A 23521-nucleotide genomic window follows, 5' to 3' on the forward strand; every position below is an offset into this window, starting at 1 on the left:
GTCTGTTTGTAGAAAATATCCTTGAACTGGAAATATGTTGTGGTGACACAGAGGGTAATCATTTCCATGATGGATGGGATTGGTATTATAGTTCTGTCCTTTAGGGTTGGATCAGCTTCCAATTTCGCCTTGACAATGCTGAGTGTTTCGGCTACTGGCACATTAGTGAAGAGGCTTTGGACATCAAAACTCACCAGGGTATCATTGTTTTCTATTTTCAGTGTTTTGACTATAGAAATAAAATGATTAGAATCTTTGACAAATGTATCTGTCTGTCCTGCTAGTGGCTCAACAATTTTCAGGAGATATTTTGATAGTTTCTGGCATGGGGAATTACAACAACTGATGATCGGGCGCAGAGACATGTCGGGTTTATGAATCTTTGGAAGACTGTAAATGTGGGGTGCTTTACTGCTGTGTGGTGTCAGTTCTGATCTAGTTTTTTCTGGGATGTGATTCTGATGTTTTTTTAGAGTTTGGTACACTTTTCTTTCAATGCTGGCTGTGGGGTCTTTTACCAGTTTTGTATATTGATCTGTGGTGATCAAATCAGTAATTTTTTGCTCATAGTCTGGTTTGTCAAGTATGACTGTAGCACGACCCTTATCGGCTGGGAGGATTACAATGGTATGGTCGGATTTCAGAGTTTTGATGGCCTTTAGTTCATCAGGCGGCAGATTCGGTTTAGGTGGACCAGCTGAAGTGATTGCTGTACGCACATTCCAACGAAATTCATCTTGTTTGGCGGCAGGGAAAATAGCCACAAAATTCTCTGGGAAGACTCCACACCACTCATACAGGAATCCGATAAAATAAAAAGGAAAATCAAAGAATCAGCCTTCATTATTAGCAACAAAAATATTTTCAGCCAGCAGAGCATTGAATTAAAAAATATGTGGATCCCTTTGATAAAGAGAGAAACATCCCTGCAGCATAAAACAATAGCCAATACTCAACCCACCATAACCAATCCGCTTTAACTACATGGTGCACAGCCAATGGGGAGACAGCTCGTCTGTCATTGGCTGAGCAAGATGTAGCCCTTTCTCTGATAAATACCCTCATTTTCCAGCCCCTTCTCAGTCGCACCTGTGTTTCCGTACCATGTGCGTCTCTGCCTGAGGACGGGAGCAGATAGCAGTTCCCGAAACGTCGCTTGTTTCTGTTTAGGTAAAACTATTGTATTTGTTTGTTTTTTCGTCTTGTTATGTTTTTTGTCTCGCTTCAACTGTTGTGCTGAATTATTTTGGGTTTCAATATTTTTGTGTTGTCATCATTTGTGGGGATTTTTTCGTTCTCTTAGTACATTTTTCTTTGTTTTTTCTTTGTTTGCTGACCATATTCCTGTTTCGGAATATTTTGTGGTGTTCATATCCTTGTTGACAACAGCAATTGTTTTTGCTTAATTTTGTGTGTTTTTTGTATCTTTTTTGAGTATTTTTATTTTTATTTATTTATTTTATTTATTAGTTTTTCTTCAACAGAAAAAGTTCTTAGCAATGGCGTATGTCCAAAAACTTACATCAAGTTCCCAATCACTGGTGATTAATCCAACAAAAGTGCACCAGTATGTTCGAGCAGAGCCGTATATAGTGTCGATGGCTACTAGAGGTGTCCCCATGTTTCAGTTAACATTTAGGGTAAGATGTTTTAACTGTAATATTTTTCTTAAGTATTGTTTCGCGTATTTCTGGTTGTGGCATGTCAGACATGTCTCAGACATGTCGCTTACAGAAACAGCGTGGATTCAAGAGCAAACCAAGGCCACCTTACTGCTGCTGTTAATAGACTAGGGAGTCACGTGGTTCCGAGCTGAGTCTTGGAGCCTTGGGTAGCTGAGGCATATTGTACAGAGTGCGCAGCCACGAGAGTAGCAAAGACCCATCAAGTCAAGATAGTTTGAATTAAGTAATTTTAATGCTGTCATAAACATTTGTCGAGTCCATTTTTTTTATACAGCTTACTAGTTTACTTGACACAGACCCGGATCCCATTGTAGATTCCACAGCTAATGTAAGCGAAATACATGTTTCAAGCGAGTTACGCGAAATACTGGTGAATGCGCATGAGCACAACTTTCCCTGGGAAAATATCAAAGGACAATTTTGAGCGTGTAACGCTTTCACAAAATAATTTTTATCATTGTAATGTTTGTGTCATAAACAAAAGGAGGATGAATCAGCAGTTATCTCACGTGCATAAAAAAAAATACATCGGTGTTATAGGTTTGCCTAACCCAAAAAAACGAATTTGTGAAAATGGTTGTAGAAAATTTACAAATTCACAATAAGTGAATGAGGAGAAAATGTAATTAAGGTTAACAACATTACAAATGCAGTCGGTAGAAAGTACAAAGGACCGAGTAAATAACAGTTTAGTCGCTCAGCAATAAAGAGCTACGAGTACCTAGGCATTCTTACATGCAGATATTTTATAGGTAGGAAAAGTAACCACCAGGCGAAAAGCTGCTACTATCGTGATAGTCGCGGTTATAAAAGAGATGGTTAAAAATATATTAAAAACAATAATGTAGTAGATTTCGAAGGTGAGGGCATCAGGTCTGACACGACTACCGAACACATGCAAAGAAGTCATATTATTTGTTTAGGTTGTGGTGAACCAGGTCATATTAGGCTGGCAGATAATCATATTTGCTGCCAGGTTCTTTACCTAAGAAGGTTAAGCATAGAGTTAATTATGTGAAAAAAAGTTTCGGAATGGTTACCATGTGTAAACATAAACATTTGGGGAAGTTAGGTACTTACTTAATCGACACTAGGTCTACACACACCATGACTGGTATGTATGGTTGTAACCGTCTGTTACGTACATGCTCGATGGGCGGCCAAGAGTATCCAGTGTAAACAGTGTACCATTTAGCTTGGCCAATTGAGGTGTGATAACAGCTAGGGTGCAAGTAGTGACATGTTTGGGATCTGATGAATTCTGGTGGCAATTTAACAAATTTAACATCCCAACTGCCCAAAAAGATCGCTTGCAAGTTCACGTATTTCCCTGTGGCAGATTTTACCGGCGGGGGGGGAGGGGGGTGGGGGTGGGGGGAGGAGGAGGAGGTCGAGGAACAATAGAAAAATTAAAAAAAAAACAGCAATATTTTTTTTGTTGACCCAGCAGTAGACTATTTAATTGTAACATATATTTGGGGAGCCGAAATGTAAATTTGATGTAATCGGCGAGTAAGTTTAGTAAAAATGGCTGATTGTGTGGTCATAATAAATGTTTGGGTATATTTCATTTTGTGGAACTTTTGTGATGAAAATTCTACTGATATTTCAGTATACTGGAGAACTATTGTAGCTGAGTCAATATTAGGGTTCTGTAGTGCATAGTTTAAGTTAAGTGTTTTTGGTAATACGAAACTAAAGTAGTAGTAAATTATTATTTTAACAGTCATTAATGTGATGGATTTTTGTGTATGTTAATCTCTAACTTGACTTGAAACAACCACACGTGTTGTACTGATATGTTGGGCGCCTGCAGTGGTGTTTCTACGCGCGCGCGCGTGTGTGCGTGTACACCTACAGAGATATAAATATGCATATATATGTCTAATTTGTTTAAACATTTATCCCATTATTACGTAATAAACACTTATTAATATTTTTGTTATAAATATGAGTCTGTCGAAACACATCCAAATAATTATTGAAATAATAATAAAAAATCAAATCATTATTCTTTCAACCATTGTTCTATATTTTGAAATACATTATTTAACAAAATATTTGCAATTATCTTTATAGTGTACGACGACCCATTGAAACTGATTGACGATACTAGTATGTTCAGTTTAGAGAATACAGAACAGCCTCATGATTCTACACATGATAATCAGATAAAATCTACTCGACTGAGTTCAGGGGAATGCAATTTGAAGATTCCGCTCTTCTAGGACTACTGGTCTTGTGCCCAGCCGGTTCAGGATGTGCTGTGGAAGAAAGTCTAGAGCTACGACCCAGCAGAACTATTCACGACGCGACGGCGATTCAGCTTGGCTCCTCGCGGGATGGGCTGAAAATTCCTTTAAATGGGAGTGTCTCACCAATGCAGATAGGAATGGTAGTTGTATAGATGCCTGGAAGTCTTGCAGCACAATGGCGGATATTCGCCCGTCATGGCAGCGGAAATAGCTACGAAACACGACTCCCTATAGTCCGTATAGTGAAAACTGGACTTCTTCAACTTATTACTGGCAAAACTACACTTATTTTCTCGTTCTCTGCGCGGGATCCCTGGACGAGGGACCGCCTCACGCACAGAGAACGTCTTCTCAATCCGAAGCCCAACGCTTAAGTCATTGTTTTTTCAAAATCACCGGCCAGCGAACATCTAGGCTAGGAAGAAAGACTAAGCAACCTCGCTTCCTACTTGGCGATAGAGTTAATACTCGAACACCATAGCTAACTAGTGCAGCAAAGCGAAATCAGTAAGAAACGGAATAATATCTCAAATAGATATTCAGAAAAGAAGCATAAAATAAATCCCAAACATGAATATCAACTGATATGCTATGGAATAAGCCTGAGTCGTCGCACTAAGCACAACTCATACTTAAATACATGAAAGAAAAATATAATTATTCTTATTTAAATGACAAAGTAAACATATAACTATGAGACAAAAATAATCATGAACATGTAAACATGTCTCAATGTTTACATTAATGGCAAATTTTAATGCAATTAAGTTATGGTTTAGTGCGCGAATGTTTTGTTATACAGCCCTGATTATTCCGACATTTATCTTTATTATGGTAATACATAATATTTTTGAGTTTGAGATGCAAAGACAAGGGAGTAAGTTACACTTTTGTCGGCATTTGCAGTTATTTGGTTTTTGGTGAGCTCCCAGCAAGGGCTTCTTCGGACTGGAACATCTCCAAAGGCTTTGCTAAGGCCAAGGAGGATGTTTCACAACAATGGTAATCCACAGCAATTATCCTAATGTATCTATACTCCTAAAGTACAAATTATTTCCTCCATTTGTGTACCTTTTGGGAACAGTTTTAATTTTCGCTTGTTGGGGAGTAAAACAGCCCAGATTGTAATTCAATTCGATTGTAATCAAATAGTAATGCAAACACCCTTGCATTATACTACTGATGCTTATTCTGCTAGTGCCAAGACTGGGTACTATATGGATAGAGAACCACAGCTTATGCTGCAATGTGAAAACATTGTGTGCCTGCTACAACCTGTTAAGACTGCATATAGAAATCTTACCTTGACATTGTCTAAGATAGTAGATGCGACAATAGCACAATCTACTACGTGATGCAATAACTATCCATGGTGCTGTCTAATATGGCGGTCCCCTAGTAAATGACAATATTCCACTCCTCTCACCACCTCACTTTGATATCCCACTCGACATGTCGCGCCCCATCACCTCCTCCAATCACTATTATGATGTCATTCAGAAAACATTTCCTATCCAACCCTCTCATTACCACTATTCGTTTGATACAAAACATCGCAACCCTCCACCCCTTCCAAACACACTGATGTCATCCAAGATGGTAGCCCCAACAGACGGTGTTACATATTCCACCCCTCCCATCGTCCTGGTTTATTTAATGCCCCACTATTCACATTGTGTCCCTTCTTCTTCGCCTCTCATTTTATTACAACTCCATTTTTAGTAATGTAAGAGTGGCCGAGTGGTTAAAAGTGCAGGTGAACTCTGCTGACCTTTTTATTATGAACACTATTCGACAGTTCGAATCCAACACCCCACACTGAATTGCAAAAATATTAAATAAAAGTATCAAATCTGCGGAATTAGAGGTCTCTGGTAGCAAAGATTCATACCAACTTGAACCAATTATTCATCGCCCTTATAACTTGGCTAATTAGCATATCGCTTCCACACCCACAGCCCATGCTAGAATCGTCACTAGCACCTCCTTACTAACAGGCATACAGGCGGCCACTAACCTGAGATCAGCGAGTTTGGGGTAGGCGCAGACTCGCAGAGTCTTGGAGTTGGAGCCGACAGCGTACAGGCAGCCATTCGGGTGGAACTCTGCACAGCGCACCGCCTGGACGTCTTCCAAGCTAGTGACGGCCACGAAGCGTGGCCTGCTGGTGCTGTCATTGGTGCCGCCGTTCACCTGCGGGTGTGCTGCACGCGCCCCAGGCTGTAACACACACACACACACCTTTGGTTATCTACATGTGCACCAGCTGCTGCAACAAGACCCATGCATACCCTTGCCGCTCGCTGCTTCGGTTCACATTTGGGTGCCTATACAGCATCAGTGGCTATAAACCCAGTTTTTATAGCCGATCTTCCGATACTACTGCCACACGTACACACTGTCAATACAGCAACAATCGCCTCTGTAGCTGCTGCAATAAACATACAGTAACACCCTCAGTTGCTATACATACTGCCAAACATTTCCAATTTAAAAGAACCTCTCCACTAGTTTTTCAAATACACATAATACATAGGCTACTCAAAATGTCTGTAAAAATGATTATTTTAAAATTCTATTAATTTTCTGTATTATTTACATTCATTACATTGCATTTTACCCATTTAGTTTTCGTTATAAAAAAGACAATGTATGTCAGATGTGTATTATGCATTGGATAAACACACTGCGCAGCAGGAAACATGCTTCAATTAGGAAAGACGAGGAAAGGTGGGGGAGTGAGAGAAGACGGCACAAAGGTAAGGCATCTGTCACCAGATGGTGGATCACCAACACATTTTCGAGCTCCAACAATCAGCTACAACTGCTCCATAGGTATGGGTCACTGCAGTCTATCGGAGGGCAAGGATCGGCAGTTCTGGGCTATCCATTAGGGCAGGAGTGAAGTAGAAAGTGACAATAAAATGGTGGTGTTGTCACATTCAAGGTGGAAAAAAAAAGAAGTATATCTAGCAAGCACGCAATTGATTCATGGCGAGCTTAAGACATGCTCGGCCGCGGCCCGTGTGCAGGCGACGGAACAAATTTTTGACCGTGTGGAAGTTTTGAATGCTTGCTGAACCAGGGGGGTTCGATGCCGAGCCTCGGTGTCTCGGCCCCAAAGGGCCCCATAGTGAATGCATTAGGCCTATGGTAATGGACGGACCGAGAAAGGCGCCGCTGTGCTCGGGTGTCCCCCGGCCTTAAAAAAAAGAGCTGTAAACTGCTCGACTAGGTGTGATATGTTCCCCTAGTCCCGTTTTCCGGGGAGGTACTGAGGCAACCCTGAGGCCCTCCAGCATAGGCAAAATTGGTTTGTCATTTCTAGCAAGGGCTTCCTGCGATCGCCGCCGGATGAGTTCAGCACGTCCGGGCCTTAATCGGTTGTAAATCTGTCGGGCCCAGGTACGGCAGGTCGGAGGGTAGTCCGAGGAGACGAGGACATCCAGTGGAGTAACTCAAAAAAGTGGCAGTCGGCTAGCTGCTGGCGAATGGTCTGTCGAATCGACGCCAAGTTGGTAGTAGTACGGGAAGAATCCATGAAAGATTAAATGGTGTCCCGCTGAGGTTTCCAAGGCCCTGGATTCTGATTGGGTAGGACTAGTACTTAGTAGTGGTGCTCCGATAGCTTGGAGCAGGCTCCAAGGGTTCTATAGCCCGATGCGGAGTCGACGTGGTGAGCGACGACACAGCTCCGGTTACTAGTCTGGACACCTAGCAGAGGTTGGATAGGCCTCCACCGGACCACGGGTTCACTGGGTGATTGAGGGGTCCCAGTGAGATGTGGGAGAACGGGGTAGGCGCTAGCAATTCTGACAATGTCTAAGAGCTATGGACGCAGTCAACTGTCTGGTTAGCTGAGTGAGGCGGGCGGCCTAGGTGGTGACCAAGCTGGGATGGGTAGCCCAGCTGCTAGTCATAGCTGGAGCCCTAACACCTTTCTCGATTGCATATACAGTGTATTCCATATCCACGCCCATAGGTGCCCTGGGACAGAAAGGGTGTATGCATAAGAGAGCAGGGTTAACAAAGACTAACTAGGGGGGTTATGGGCAACTCCCCCTATGGAATTTTTGTACTTTGAACCAGCCGGTGCAAAATGAACACTTCCTGCAGAACACTTGTGTGATTACTGGGTTCGCGACAAGATGTATCCTGCCCCTGGGGAAGCCTCTGTTTAGCAAAGAGCTTCCTATTTGCACGGGGCTATCACTGGTGCTACGTCGGCTAGCCACTTGTCTAGCTAATAGCGGTTTGCATGAGCCAGGGGCATGTCTCTTGGTGCAGCAAGCGAAACGTATCGCCGTGACAGCATGGCACAGCTGTCCACTACGGCGTCGAGCTGTAACTGGCTTCGTGAGCCACGGTTCCCTGTCTACCATACTGATGCGCCAATCGGCTGTAGCACAAAAAACATGATCTACATTTAGAATATCTTCACATAAGTAATCGCACGGACATTATTGCAATGTCTGTGGTTCCTTTAACATGTTACTTTTACAGATGTCTTAAGTTTCTTTAACTTGTTCACAAATTGTGTTGGTGAATCCTGACTAATTCAGTTGAACTCTACTATACAGTTATAATAGCACAACTAAACTCACACATATTAATTTTTTTTTCACAAAAAATAATTATAAAATGTGTAACTAAGAGACTATAAGACGTACATGTGGCCTGCAGAAACAAGAAAGTTACATAGAAGAAGCAAGGAAAACGAAACAAACATCAGGGAAAAAGATTATAAACATTATGCTACCCATGCAAATATTGACACATGATAACCATGACTACAAGAATTTAAATTTAACGTTAAAATTGCAATGCTACAATACGCCTCGCAACAAAGTTGACATTAAGTTTAGGGCCTCAACAAAAAATACATGAATTAGTCATACAATTAAATACTGGGAATACGTTAAGGATTATAGCTATCAATGGAACAAGTTTTAACTGCCAAAGAAAACTGACTTCAGCTAGCATAACTCTCTAATGTCACAGAGAGCAAAATGTATCAGATACTGAAAACAGTAACGCGAGCAAGTAACGGTAAAAATGCCAGATCCATGACTAGGATCGTAATAGGGAAGAAAACCCTATAAAAAACATTATGTGCCTGTCTGGGTTACGCGTGATGGCTAATTAGGGCAAAGAAAAAACCTTACAACGAGAGATTGTAACCGACAGTTACACCAAACTAAATTTTGTGATAGCTGGCCGAAACAACGATTTATATAAATCAAAAATAAAAAAGTAAACTAACATGACTAGTTATGGCCACAACATAGCGATGTAACAAAACAAACTAAGAACAGACTTTTGACACGACTCCCCTCACACCCTCAGACCACAGCACAGGAAGATAATACTATCTGAGTAGTATATATTGGTATGTCCGGCGGCAGGAGTAGCAGTGTGGAGCCGTGAGCCGATGTCCTCCCACTAGGACTGTGACGTCACGGTGGCCATCTTGTATGACTTTGACCATCAAAATATGCCAAAAATTTCTAAAAACGACTTACAATTCCTCAATATTAGCCCAAAACCCGCCAAAAACAGCTAATAATTCTGTTTTTTATTGTAAAACCAATGGATAAAAATATCACAAAAAATAATAAAGCAAAATTTCCTTACTTCCGGGGGAAAAATTGCCATTTTGAGGGAAAATTTCCTATTTTAGTCCTCAAAAATGTTAATGGCTTGAAAATTCCATAAAGCAGCTAAAAATTCCCCATTAGCAAGCCGCACTAACCGACCGAGGTCATGACCTCTACCATTAGGATGTCATAGCCCACATTCTGAATTATGGACATCACACCGTTGCACTTTAAGCTACGGTCGCCATCGTAAAAACCCGTATTTTTAATGCTAAAACAATCGGATTGTTTTAATTAATAAAAAAATTAATTAGTTTAATTTTAATAAAAAAACATTCAGCCATTTTTAAAATCACCCGCAATCTTAAACTCCCGCAATTATTATTTTAAAAATTGGAAAAAAATTTAAAACTTATAAAAATTATTTAAGTACAATAAATATTTATTTAAAAAAACACTTAGATAATGGAGACTTCGGATCGAACCCATTTAGAGCAAAAACAAAATGGCGATGAATCCTTCCTCCTCGGAGATCACCGACAGACTGACCCCCCACCACTAATGCCAATGTATATATTGCGTCAGCTAGTATTACGTCACGCCCGCCATCTTGATTTCGTTTTCTGGATGCCGCCATCTTGGATCTAACATATTGTTTTCATCTGCTAGAGTGCATTGCCATGAGTTTAATTTTTACCCGCTATAGAGTGCAGTAATCATTTATTACTAGGGCACCCACCATCTTGAAATTTGGGCGGCATCATGGAAATTTGTAATTATTTAGCAATAAATTCGGGAAAAATTCCAAAATTCATTTTAAAAAACTTGCAATTAATATACCAAATGATTCGATCGATTCCAGGTCTTGGTTAGATATTTGATCGAGTTATTTATGGCAATGTTTGGCGAATTTTGAAGGTAAAGGTCAAAGGTCAAGGTCATCCGAGATGGCCGCCGAGACGTCATAATCCAAGATGGCGGACATCGGCTCCCGGCTCCACACTTCTACATACCAGCATTCATTGGTACTGTACTAATTTAAAAACCAGAATGAGAACGATCCGAATGACTCAAACAAATTGAAAGATTTACGGCACTGCCAGAGCGAATGTAACAATCACAGAAAAAGGAGGGACGAGCAAGAAAAAGGAACGAAGGGCGTTGTGAAGTGTACTGCCAAAGCGAATGTACCAATCATAGAAAAAAAAGAGGGAAGGGCAAGAGAAAGGTAAGAAGGACATGGAGGGGGAGAGAGGAAATACACGGAGATCACAAATGCACTGTGGAAAAGTAGGCAATTCTTACGTTCTTTACGCTAACCTGGATCAAAAGGGTAGTATCAAATGCCTATCTTTTACTAGTCACTACCTTTATATTTGACATACATGTGACTAGTTTATTTGGATTAGAATCTCTGTGAAAGCACCAAAAAAAAAAAATTCACCACAGCTAATATGGCTGCGAGATAAAATAACCAGGTTAGTTATTAAATTTACTGTCAGAAATTTAAGATTTGTAACTAAGAGATAACCTAGCTAAATAATCAAAATGCCCGATTTAATTTCTGGTAGAAAATGTTAACAAGTTAGAACTACACTTTTTTTTCATTATTCTTTTATATATGAATTAATAAACTTGAAAATTTACTGCACTGTTTTCTACTACTTTCAAAACATGAAAATATTTTAACGATTATATTTTGCAAAAAGCATAAAAAACAAATGGTATAACAGTTTATTTATTTACTTTACGTATTGTTTGAACCATTTATGGGGTATGATAAAAGTCAAACACAGTATAAAACGAAACACAAACAAACACAAAATATAAAATTACACTATAATTTCAATAAAATATAAAACAAACAAAAAACATGAACCATCAAATATAAATCCAATACAGTAAAGCATATATATTTATATAAATATATATAATAAACAAGAAACAATATAAGAAATAAATAATAAAATTTCACATTAAAATTATCATAAAAAAGCAAGAAAAAACAGCGCGAACTGTCTCATATACATTCAATATAGTAAAATGTTTTATAGAAAAATATGAAAAAATATACCTTATACATACGAGTTTATATTTTTATTTTGAAAGATCTTATATTGCACACACACACGCACACACACATAATTTTTGTACTTTAAAACAATTGTGAATGTTTAAAAGTCGTAACTCGCTGAGCTGAACACGATGCAGGAGCAAGTGTGAAGCAATACAACAGACACGAGTTCATTGAGCCTGGCATTTCCTCAGCTGACATGGAATATTGTCTGTCATTCCGTTACACGGAGCCCAGTATAGCCTATAAGGCGGCCAATCAGTACTAGTGTGGTCAGGAACTGAGGTGCATCAACCCGGCCGAAGACCAGCCCAACGCAGCGATGAAACGTATCAGAGACGTCAGAGAGAGAGAGAGGGGGGGGGAGGGGTGGAGAGAGAGAGATTCGGTTCGAGTCCTCCAACCACGGAGCGATGGGTCGTGGGCATGGACTCTGCTGTGACGTCAGTGGTAGCATCGGCGAGTCCATGCCCGTAAGCATAGCGAGTGCTGCGAGGCCACGTGACTGGGTGTCGCTGCCTGCCGGCCACCCGCTGAGCGAGCGGTCCTCAGGATTGTGACGTCACGGCGGCCATTATGGATTTCCGTGACCTTGACCCCAGCGGTCATTTTGGGTCCGCCATTTCAAATTCCGCCATTTTGTTTTCTCGAACTTTCCACCATTTTGAATCATTTTGTCACCGTTGAAATTATTGTTACGGCCGCCATCTTAAATTTCCGTCATTTTTATGCTAGAAAATCGAGAATAATATTAAAATAAAAAATAATTAATAAAATTTTAATAAAAATAATTAAAAAACACTGTTGCACATATCGTTACGGTCGCCATCTTATATTCTAGAAATGTTGCACATTTCGTTACGCCTGCCATCTTGGACGTGTATGACATAATCGTGACACGTTTCGTTATGGACACCATCTTGGATTCTAGATCGTTGCAATTTTCATCACGCCCACCATTTGAAAATCCGTAAATTTTGTGCTAGAAATTTGGGAAAAGATTTAATTATTAAAAATTTATTAAAAAATTAATTACAAACGCACTTATGTCCTTGGTTAAAACCCCGGTGAGGTCAAAAATAAAAACAAAATGACGATAAATCCTTCCTCCACGGAAGCTGCCGGCAGACTGACCTCCCACCACTAATGCCAAGGTATATATTAATATGTCATCCTTTATGACGTCATATCGCCATATAGTTTTCGTCTGCTGGAGTCCACCATCTCTTTTTCGTCTGCTAGAGTGCGCTACCATCATGTTAATTTTATTTTTGTCCGCTATATTGCAATATTCATTCATTACTGAGGCACTCGCAGGCGCGTAGGAACCGGGGGGGGGGGGGTGACCCAGGCGACTGCCCGGCCATAACATTTCATGGCCGGGCAAAGTGATGGTTTTGCCCGGCCATTGCATCAGATGAACAAGAGGCATTGTCTTCATTTCAATGCTAAGTGGTTTTGTGGGATTTTCTTGTCTGTGCGTTACTTTATTCTTTGCCGAAGATTTCAATTTAGACAGTCTCCTTACACACAGTTGCAGCTATTGAAGAATCTTCCTGGAAATGTCCCCGACACTTGTGCAGCATTCGCTGAAAAGTTGGGTAAAGAGAGTGATACGACCCGTGCTTTGCTCGATCAAGTAACTCGACTCATGATACTCATCATGACTGTGCCTGCTCCAGCCGCATCTGCAGAGCGTTCATTTAGTGCACTTCGTCGTTTGAAGACATACTTGCGATCTTCAATGTCCCAAAGACGTCTCACTCATTTGACTTTGCTTCATATCCATAGTGATAAAACTGCATCAATAGACATCAAGTCGGTTATGAAAGAATTTGTCTGCCGCAAGGACGAGAGAAAGAGCGTTTTTGGTAAAGTTTAATTTTTCTGTTGCTACTCATCAAAACATGAAGTCTGGGTGCTGTAATAATTATTTCCTTTACATCAAACCTTGTGATGCCATTTATAGTAGCTGTGTAGTTGTCAATGAAAAAATACGGATTGTTCGTACAAATAATTCTGAGAATTTTGAGAATGTTTTAATGTATTGTAAATTAAGTTATGAGGAACATAAAAAGGCTATGATAGTAATATGTCGAACGGCTCACTATTCCGAGTTTTGTTATATTGTGATTTGACTTTATCAATTTGAATGTGTTATTTTGTCATATAACTTATCATAAGATATTTAGATTTTCAGATTTATTAATGGTAAAGCAGTTTTTCTGTCACGTTTTAAATTAATATTCAGTGGACACTAGGTACACCATATGCTTGTATCAATACATTCTGAATATTGGCATCATCTAAGAATATTTAATCAAAGGTGTGTAACATTAAGAGTTCTCCTGTCCTGATATTCAAATGAATTTACTTAAGAGTGGGCAATGAGTGGGATAATGAAGTCTTTGTTAAATTGTTTACTCAAGACTCAGCCTCACTTAAATATTTGATTATAACTTGTTTTGATTATTGCAGTTGTTTGTTAGCACATATTAAGAAAATGTAACTATAGCTATAGATAGTTGGCAAAATATATTATCTCACACTACAAATATTAATCTTCAACCACCGTCATGTAGTTATGACGCAATTAGTCAAACATATTTTTAATTATAAATACATATTTGCCTTTTCTACAGCTCTAGATAACTTGATGATATCTGGGGACTAAATTTGAAGGTGCTTGTGATTTATGTACTCTGTGCAGTGGGAAAATTCAACAAATTGCCTTTAAAATGAATTCTACGAGGCGAAAACTGAAAAGTGAACATTGTTTTGTGATGCCGGCCCTTAAGTAAATTTGTTATAAAAATTAGTTAAAATTTCTGCTAGTAGTACATTCTATTTTTATGTACGAAAGATTCTTAAATAGCACCATTTTGCTCCTTAGGATATAATTTTTTTCTACCGGGGGAGATCCCCCGGACACCCCCTTTGTTAAATCCACCACTTATAATGATACTCTCCTTTGCCCCCCCCCCCCCCACCATTAAATATTTGCTTCCTACGCGCCTGGGCACTCGCCATACTGAAATTCGGACACCATCTTGGCAATTAGTATTTATTGACCTAGTAATTCGGGAAAAAATCCAAAATTCATTAAAAAATTTGCAATTACATAATATACTGATTGATTCGATTATTTCCTGTTCTTTGGTTTGATCCTTGACCGATGCAAATATTATAATTGTATGTAAAATACTTATTTAATAAATCACGTACAAAATCCTAAAAGTTACCTAAGTTCCACATAAACCAGCCTTCAGTAAGTCTTTATGTCCAACATATTAGAAATCAGTAATTATGTAGCTAGAAATTCAGGAAAAATTAAAAAAAATCATCAAAAATTCAATTATTAAAATAATATTTGGCGCGATGAATTTTCCTCCTTAGTTTGATTCACAGACAGTGATAAGGATAACTAAAGCTTAAAATAAATTTTGTATTCTGTTTCCCAATACCTTTCGAGGAGTTTATTAATCATTCACTCTAAGAAAATCATCACTAGACGAAATACCTGTCCAACGAATTAAATACATTGCCGCTATGCCTATCATGGAAGTCTAATATTTTCTATACTTAAAATACATTCCGTTTAGTTCATGTAGAATGCTATACGCATAGGCCAAATGTCTACGGATCACGAGACCAGGTCATGAACAATGTCAGTCATACAGACCAGACCTTTCCAAACCTCATGACCATCTTCATCGATAGCTGATATAACATATATCAGCTAGTAAATACAAAGTCTTCGAACTGTCAGACCTAAAGTATCGATAAAAATTACAAGCATTTAGACCAACAGACAATGTTTTTACGCTTATATGAGGACCAAAAATCCTTGAAAAATGTTTTATCAAAGCAATTTTGGCAAAGCAGTTTTGGACTAGTAAAATTCAGAGCTACTATAGAGCTACTACAGATTTGACTACGCACATTTATCGAAACGACACACATTCAACAAAAGAAAAGAACACACAGTTCACACAGAAAACGGAATGAACACACAGTGCACACAAGACATGCAATGGACATGTAATGCAGACATTGAACATGCAGTAGCGTGAACTGAGGCCTAGAAATCATAATTCGTGAAATAACAACAATCAATGTTTTTTAAATTTTCAATACAATTTATTTAAGTAAAATTATATTCAAAGTAAATCTTGTAAAACTCAACACGCTCACACCTGCGCGTCCCTGCCTAGCAGGGGCGTCGCAGCCAGGAGCGCAGTGGCCTGCCTAGTGAGGGCGTCCCAGCATGTAGCCGTCACTTTCTAATCCGGGCAGCGCCGGCGCGGTGCGCGATGTGGCGCGATATGCACGATGCTGTGCAGAGCAGGAGGGGTAGTGGTGGTAGTGGTGGTGGTAGTAGTAGGAGGAGGAGGAGGGGGGGGGAGGAGGAGGAGGAGGAGGAGGAGGAGCCGACCTCAATGCGGCCAGTCCACACTCACACACACACAGCCGTCAAGGCCAGATTGGCGCGGCACAGTCCAGCTGCCTTCACACCGAGCAGCACACTACAACACACCAGTAGCCGGCAGAGCGACTAGCGACTCTCCTGACCGCTGGAGCATTCATTTCACTTATCATAAATAAAATAAATATTTTAAATAGGCGCTTACCTCCATTTACAACTGTCAAACAAAATTAATTATAAATTAGAGATAAAACTTCTAATAACGCAGATTCCCACAGTATAATGACTTAAGATTACACGAAGATCAATGAGGAGTAAAAGACCGACACTTAAAACAAAACAAAAAAATTGCTATAATGAAGTCTCATATGCATGGTCACAGTAGGTACTAAAAAGTGGGTGTGTACATATATATCCGCGTTAGAAGTTATATAGCTGATTTGCGTAATGAAAATCTCACAAAATATATCAATTGTAGTTAGGTTACTTATGTTTATTTATGGCACCCAATATAATTTACTATGCATTATTAAATTTGGAGGTATCATTATTAGTCATAAATACATAATTGCCCCTTTTTCACGCTTTAGAGGTTTATTTTCGCAAAATATAAAATTGGTGGCTAGAAGTTTTCGTCTGTTGAAATTTGTACGCAAATTCATTTATAAAGCTTAATTAAATGCGGGGATAATCACACATGCCAACAAAGCAATATTTGTAAAAAGTTTTAAAAAAAATACATCTACATATTATGCATTTTTGGGCGTTGAAAACGTATATGGTATCAGTTTTTGTATCACCCACAGTACCCACAGAACATGACATGGGTTTTAATTTAAAATGGGAAAAATTGGATTCATAAAAAATAAAAACACGTAACTTAAACGATACTTTTATTTAAATTAGGCTAGAATTTAACCACTTCAATACAAGTATTTTACGTATTTCCTGTGCCTTTTGTCTGTAAAGCTTCTTATAAAGCTTTATATCCGGTGCGATGCATTTTGTTGTTCTCGATTAAGTGACCAACAATGATAGCCCAACATACTGGTATTCCACCGTCCCTGGTACATACCATTTCTCCATCACCTCTGTCTCCTGATGGTACCGTTCCCCCTGCTCTTCACGCACATAGTCCAAATTTCCAGGAAAAAGGTCAGATGGTTGTGTAAGAAGTGAACTTAAGGTTCAAACATCCCAGATTTTTGAACTTGTCTGTCATATCAGCTACAATAAGCTCATGGTTTGGGTCTTTTACATTGCCAAAAACTTAGTCACAACTTGCTTAAATGACATCTAAGCCTCCTTTTCCTTTGTAGTCACCCTTTTTTCAAAGTTTGAATCGAACATCAATTAACGGTTATCAGGCCCAACGTAAACCCCTTCTTTCAGTTTGCTTGCTGATAAACGGGGAAATATTTCACACATATATAAAAAAATATTCACCATCTTTAGGAAAGGCTTTTACAAATTTTTTAATCAAGCCTAACTTTATGTGTAGGTGTGTCAAAATAATCATTTTTTGGATCAACTAAAGGTTTATGCAAAATGTTATTCTCGCCAGGTGTTTTGTGGACCAATGTCAATCCCTTGCTCTGCTGTCCCGCGAACATATAAAACATGGAAACTTTGTAAATCCCCTTTGTTGACCAAGGATCATGCAAACAACATTCAAATCTCCACATAAAATCCAATCGTGAGCTGGATAGTTAATATTCTCTGAAATCATGTCAAGATTTTCGTAAGTTTCCTTCTTATGGACTGAATGTGCAACATGCAGTGAAGCACAAACAAGTTTTTCCATTGTGTAAAAGAAATTATTTAAAATTATTTTTGATGAGTCTATAAAAAAGCCTCCATTTTTCCTTTTTGTACCCAATGACTAGAGACCTGCAAAATTCGCGGATTCATTCGGTGATAGGCTAGAATTCAAACACATATACCTCTTAGATAATTTTGATATTGGCTGGACGAATCTCAACCAGTTATAAACCCTCAACCAAAGAAGGATCGAAACACAGACAAACCAGCTGAGACGACTTACAAGTCGGCAGCCAATGAACTTGCGTTATTTGCCCGAGTGTACAGGGGTATGTGCAGTCTATCCTGAAGAGTAGTATAGGATAGCCGGTCCTGAGCCTGGGTCCTGGGTGTGGATTGAAGATTGTCGACCGCCATCTTGGATTGTGACGTCACGGCGGCCATCTTGGATGGTTGTGACCTTGACCTTTCACCTTAACCTTGACATTTGACCTTCAAAATGTGTCAAAAATGTCCAAAATTGGGCAAAATTTACCTAAAATTCCTCAAAAATCGACAAAATTTCCATTTATGTGGAAAAAAATTCTGCCAAAAAATCTCAAAAAATTCCACGATTCAAAAATTAGGATTTCGAAAATCCTCAAAAGCCGTTTTGCCTTAGAAAGAACCCAAATTCCTGAAAGTGGCTTAAGCATCCTTAGAGCTAGCCGCTTTAAGCAGCCAAGGTCATGACCTTGAAAATTAGGATGCCATGGCAGCCATTTTGAATTATGACGTCACCGTTGAAATTTCCGTTACGGTCGCCTTCTTTAACTTTTTATTTATTATCCGATTTTAATTTAAAAAAAAATTAAAATTTATAAAAAAAATTCAAATAATAAAAATTTAATAAAAAATATTTAAAAAAATTACATTTACGACACGGAGCTCGGAGTCCTCGGTTCGAACCCGGTGAGGGCAAAAAAAAATTGCGACCGATCCAACCCTCACAGTGGCTGCTGGCATACTGACCCCCACCACTTATGTCAAAGTATATATATTTTCACCTAGTATGACGTCATGACCGCCATCTTGAAAATCCGTAATTATTTAGCTAGAAAAACAAGAAAAAATTTAAAAATCATTAAAAAAATTAACCAATCGAATTAAATAATAAAAATCGTTAGAAATACCGTTGCACTTTTCATTACGACCACCATCTTGAAAATCCGTAATTTTAATGCTAGAAATTCGGGAAAATTCCAAAATTCATTAAATAAATTTACAATCAATATACTGATTGACCCGGTCAGTTCCTGTCCTTGGTTCGATACTCGATCGATGCAATATATTTTTATTTTATGTAAAAAATAATAATTTAAATCAATCATGTTCAAAATTCTTAAAGAGACTTTAAACCCTCTACTACCATCATCCTATCAGACATCATGTCCACCATCTTGGAAAATTCGTAATTGACTTATTAATTCGGAAAAAGTTCATAATTCATTAAATAAATTTGCAACCAATAAAAATGATTAATTAGATCGACTTAGGTCCTTGGTACGATTCGGAATAAAGATGAAAAAAAAATAAACATAATATAATAGTGGCAGGTCCGAGAAATAAAACAACACAAGTTCTTTCACAAAATAAACTTTATTACATACTTTTTACTTTACTACAGGATCACTTGCGAAAGCCAGCAAATTTATAATCTATCATTTAGGTCCGCATAGGCGTGAAATGACTAATTCTTAGCTCCAATCTGCTTACACTAGAAAGAGTCCAGCCAGAACCTTTACAGACATAGTCCTCCTCTTCTTGACAGAGTTTCTGGATACCGTTTTTAACAGTTTGCTTCACATCGGCAGAATTGTAAATTACTGCAGCCGATGTCTTGAATGCACACTTCCTCACTTCGTCTTCGAATGGATACGGCTTTCCATATACACAGTCCAACCACAAGTTATATTTTAATGGACCGTTTGTTGCTACATCATCAGTAAGCTGATTGATTATGTCCTCTCTGATATAATCAAGAAAATTACAAATGTCTTTCGACTCACCTGACGTATATAGATAATAATAATCTTTCAATGTTCCACGAAATGCAGACTGCGCCAAGTAGAATCCATTATCATTCACTTGTAATGTGCCGAACACAGTCTTAGGTTTATTTTCATGTTCAGAAGCCATACCAATCGGTTGCTGCACATCGGTTTTCTTGCCTGTTCTCTTACGAGTCTCCAATCTAAAGCGAGGAGTCGAAATTTCTACAGGTAGTTCTTCAGTAGACACACGGACTTTACCTTTGCATTTTTTCACATGTCGTTGCAAACTATCAATACATGTAAACCATTCATGACACCCATCACAGCGAAATTTTATACGAGAAGGATTCTTCTTGCATTTACTCCGTTCATGTCTACGTGCATCATGAGAAAATGCGAACGACGTATCACAGTAGCTGCAAGGATACCGGGGTGATGAAGACGAGCCTTTCAGACCCGATCCAGAAACTAACATTGCCGCAGTTGTGCCATCTCCAGGCATACTCTTATGAACATCAATGCATCGTTGTTGCACCGAAACCTTTACTTTCTGCCGCACTGCAGGACATTGCATGTCTTCATGTGCGTTTTCATATTATCTTGTCTTGCAAATTGCTTGTGACATTTCTCACAAACAAACATTTTACGATAAAGGTTCTTGACACATTCTCTCTTCTCATGCCGTCGAGTATTGCTGCAGTTTGTGAAAATCTTGTCACAGTAACAGCACCGATGTTCGTTAGTCGTTGTTGAATCAGCAGTCTTTGAAGTTTCCATCGAGGACGAAACGAAGTTCGTCGAGTTTTCCTGTGTAGCCAGCACCACCGGCATTAAAGTCTCTTCTGCTGACGGTATCGCGACTGTTGAAGTCTCCTCTTGTGATGACGTCATCGTTGCCGACGGGATCTGCACCTTCTTCGACGTCGCTGACGTCAGGGTTCCCGTAGATGATGGTACAACATCCATCAAGTTCGTCGTTTCAGACGGTAAAGATGCCATCGAGTTCACAAGAACAGGCAATTACACGACGTATGCACCAGTAGAATCAAACTAGGTGATCCTTACACCGTCGACGTCAGTAACAAACTGAGCGACCTGCTGTCCAGGACTCGCTTATATACACGCACCGGTTGGAATAATACTCTAGTCAAATCAAGAACCAATTACTATAATACTCGAGTCAAAACACCATTTAAAAAAGAAGCACACCAAAATAAGGTAACGCATTTGGAAAAAAATTCATCAAATGAAATGAACACGCAATGCACGCACTAGCAGCTTTCATCACAAAGTTAACATTTAAATTCCATTCAAGCGAAGTATCAAGCCAATGTCACATCATATTAACATCCTATTGGTCATACTATCCTCAAAATTTCACAGTCTTATAAATCACACCAGTTATAGAAGGACTAATAGTTTATAACACACATCATTTCAGCCATTGTTTTTTAACAAATTCGAATTTAAAAATGTAAAATGTAAGTACTTGTTAAATTGAAGAACCAGATACGTAAATATATTATATACTTTATGGACACTGTAGGCACAAAAACCCTGAAAGTACATATGTAAGAATGATATTTAATAAAACTAATATTATATTGTATATTTATTTCCAATAATATACATCTGATAAAAAAAAGAAGGTTTTATTCTATAAACGCTGCATTTCGTAGTTCATGTTTCTTTGAGGATGTATAAATTTTCAACATTTTGCGAACCAAGTAGAAGTTTTAGCCTATTATCCAATCATTTAGATTGACTCTCGATGATCAATTTGGTCTCGCGTGCTACGGCTTCCATCTTCTTTACATAAATGTTATTATTAGTCTTAAAAATTTCGCGTCCGTGTCACTATCACAGACGTAAAGACATCATCACCGTAGCTACCTGTTATAATACCAGGAGCTGCATCAATATCACTCATTTTATGATAACGTTTCCACATTTCTGTTGTCAGAGATGTACCACAATCTATGATCTTGTGAGCTTTACCATATTCTCTATTGTTTTCTAGACATGGTTATCTCCATTCTCATTTTCTTTAAAAGCCTATGTGTCCAGTTTTATTATTTAATCCTTCAACCCATCATCCCAAACTCAATTAAATAATCTTCGTATATAGAAAAAAAAATCAACAAAGTTCCTTTAATTTAATCTTAGGAACCGCATCATCCTTTCCACCTATATTTTAGTTTCTTGAGCCCAAGAGTCTTTCATTATATACCATGCAGTGTTTTTCAAGAGATGTGGTATACCACCATTTCTACATACAAATCCATACTATCAATGATTTGTTTATACATAAAAAACCTTCACGTTATTTTTACATGTTTTATTAAATTATCACTTCGACTAAAATAATTACCACTCATAGTAATTTCTACAAAGAACTCTTTTCCCAAGACATTTTAACCATCATCTCTGAAAACAACCATGTCCCATCTATATTACAAAGTAAACGAGGGTAGAGGAGATAGGTCAAACGACAAGTGCTAGTCACTCATAGGGTAAGGAACATGTGTTCGATACCTATCTCAGACATTGTAGCATCTATGTATTTTTCTTACCTCATGTAGAAAAATATCTTCCTATACATACGTTTTTAAAATTATTCACGTACGACTAAGCAAAAGTACCCAAATTCAAGCTCGTTAACCTCAAATATTTTTAAAAATTCTCGAGGCTAGAGACAGAAGTTGTCGAATGAGACATGGAGACAGGCACCTGCATATGATCAATGAAAACTCGCGTGGGAGTGACAAGCTTGTTGATTGCGTCGACAGTCAGATGTTTGCTCGAGACATGCATACATCACCTCGCTAACGTTCCAACACATTACACGTAAAACTCCAGTGAAATCGTAATAAAACTCATGTAAAGTACTCGCTGGAATCAGTTTAAAAGTGCTAAACACGGATCCAGAGCAGAAAATCAGCCTACGAATGTATAACTTTCTACCAACAAAAATAAATTTGTAGCACATATACGAGAGGAGTCGAACTCCACATACCATACTGTAAAATTCGATACTCTGATAATTATAAGCGGCAAAATATTTTAAATCATGACCCCGGCCAGTATACATTATTTCCATGTTGTAAAAATTCATGTTAGTAATCAGTACGAATGTGTGAGTAATTCGGACGAATAATCGCTTACCAAGTATCCAGAATCTTACTGTTACAGCCCAGCCAGTGCACCAGCTTACTCCGAAGTGTACGCAATTGATTAACATTATTCAATCTTTTAATATCACCTCCGTAGTGTACATCAATATATGACATTACGATTTAAGACCATAAATTTTCCACAAGGCTGTTAGTTTTATTTCGGGGAGTAATAAATTATTTCTCAGAAATAATAAATGAAGTTCCTATCAGATTTGCTCTAATGTTACGGCATTACCTGTACCTGCACTTTACCAAAACATCTCCCATAAAAATCTTAAGAATGCAGATGGCATACTCAGACTGAAATAATTTTAGCAAAAAAAAAAAAACTGTCTTGAGCATTATTGGTAAAAATTAATACACACAAACAAGACAAAACGCGCATTACAAATTCGAGCAAAATTACGTGTCACATATAGTTTATTACATTAAGATAAACGACATAGGTTAGGAAAAATATATAAAAAGTTCTTTAATTCTATAATATATTTAAAATTGTACATTTATACACAAA

At 38.4% G+C, this 23521-nt stretch overlaps 1 protein-coding gene across 2 annotated transcripts in view; it reads right to left on the bottom strand.

Annotated features, from left to right (window-relative positions):
* LOC134533658 (WD repeat-containing protein 47) overlaps positions 1 to 23521 on the bottom strand; it is a 255441-nt gene that overhangs the window by 48953 nt on the left and 182967 nt on the right. For both annotated transcript variants that reach the window (XM_063371198.1, XM_063371197.1), the window contains one exon: positions 5958 to 6160. In XM_063371198.1, coding sequence (XP_063227268.1) covers positions 5958 to 6160 — 203 coding nt within the window. The remainder of the gene's footprint in view (positions 1 to 5957; positions 6161 to 23521) is intronic.

This window comes from Bacillus rossius, chromosome 7 (assembly GCF_032445375.1).
Source record: "Bacillus rossius redtenbacheri isolate Brsri chromosome 7, Brsri_v3, whole genome shotgun sequence".
In the NCBI taxonomy this organism is placed as follows: Eukaryota; Metazoa; Arthropoda; class Insecta; order Phasmatodea; family Bacillidae; genus Bacillus; species Bacillus rossius.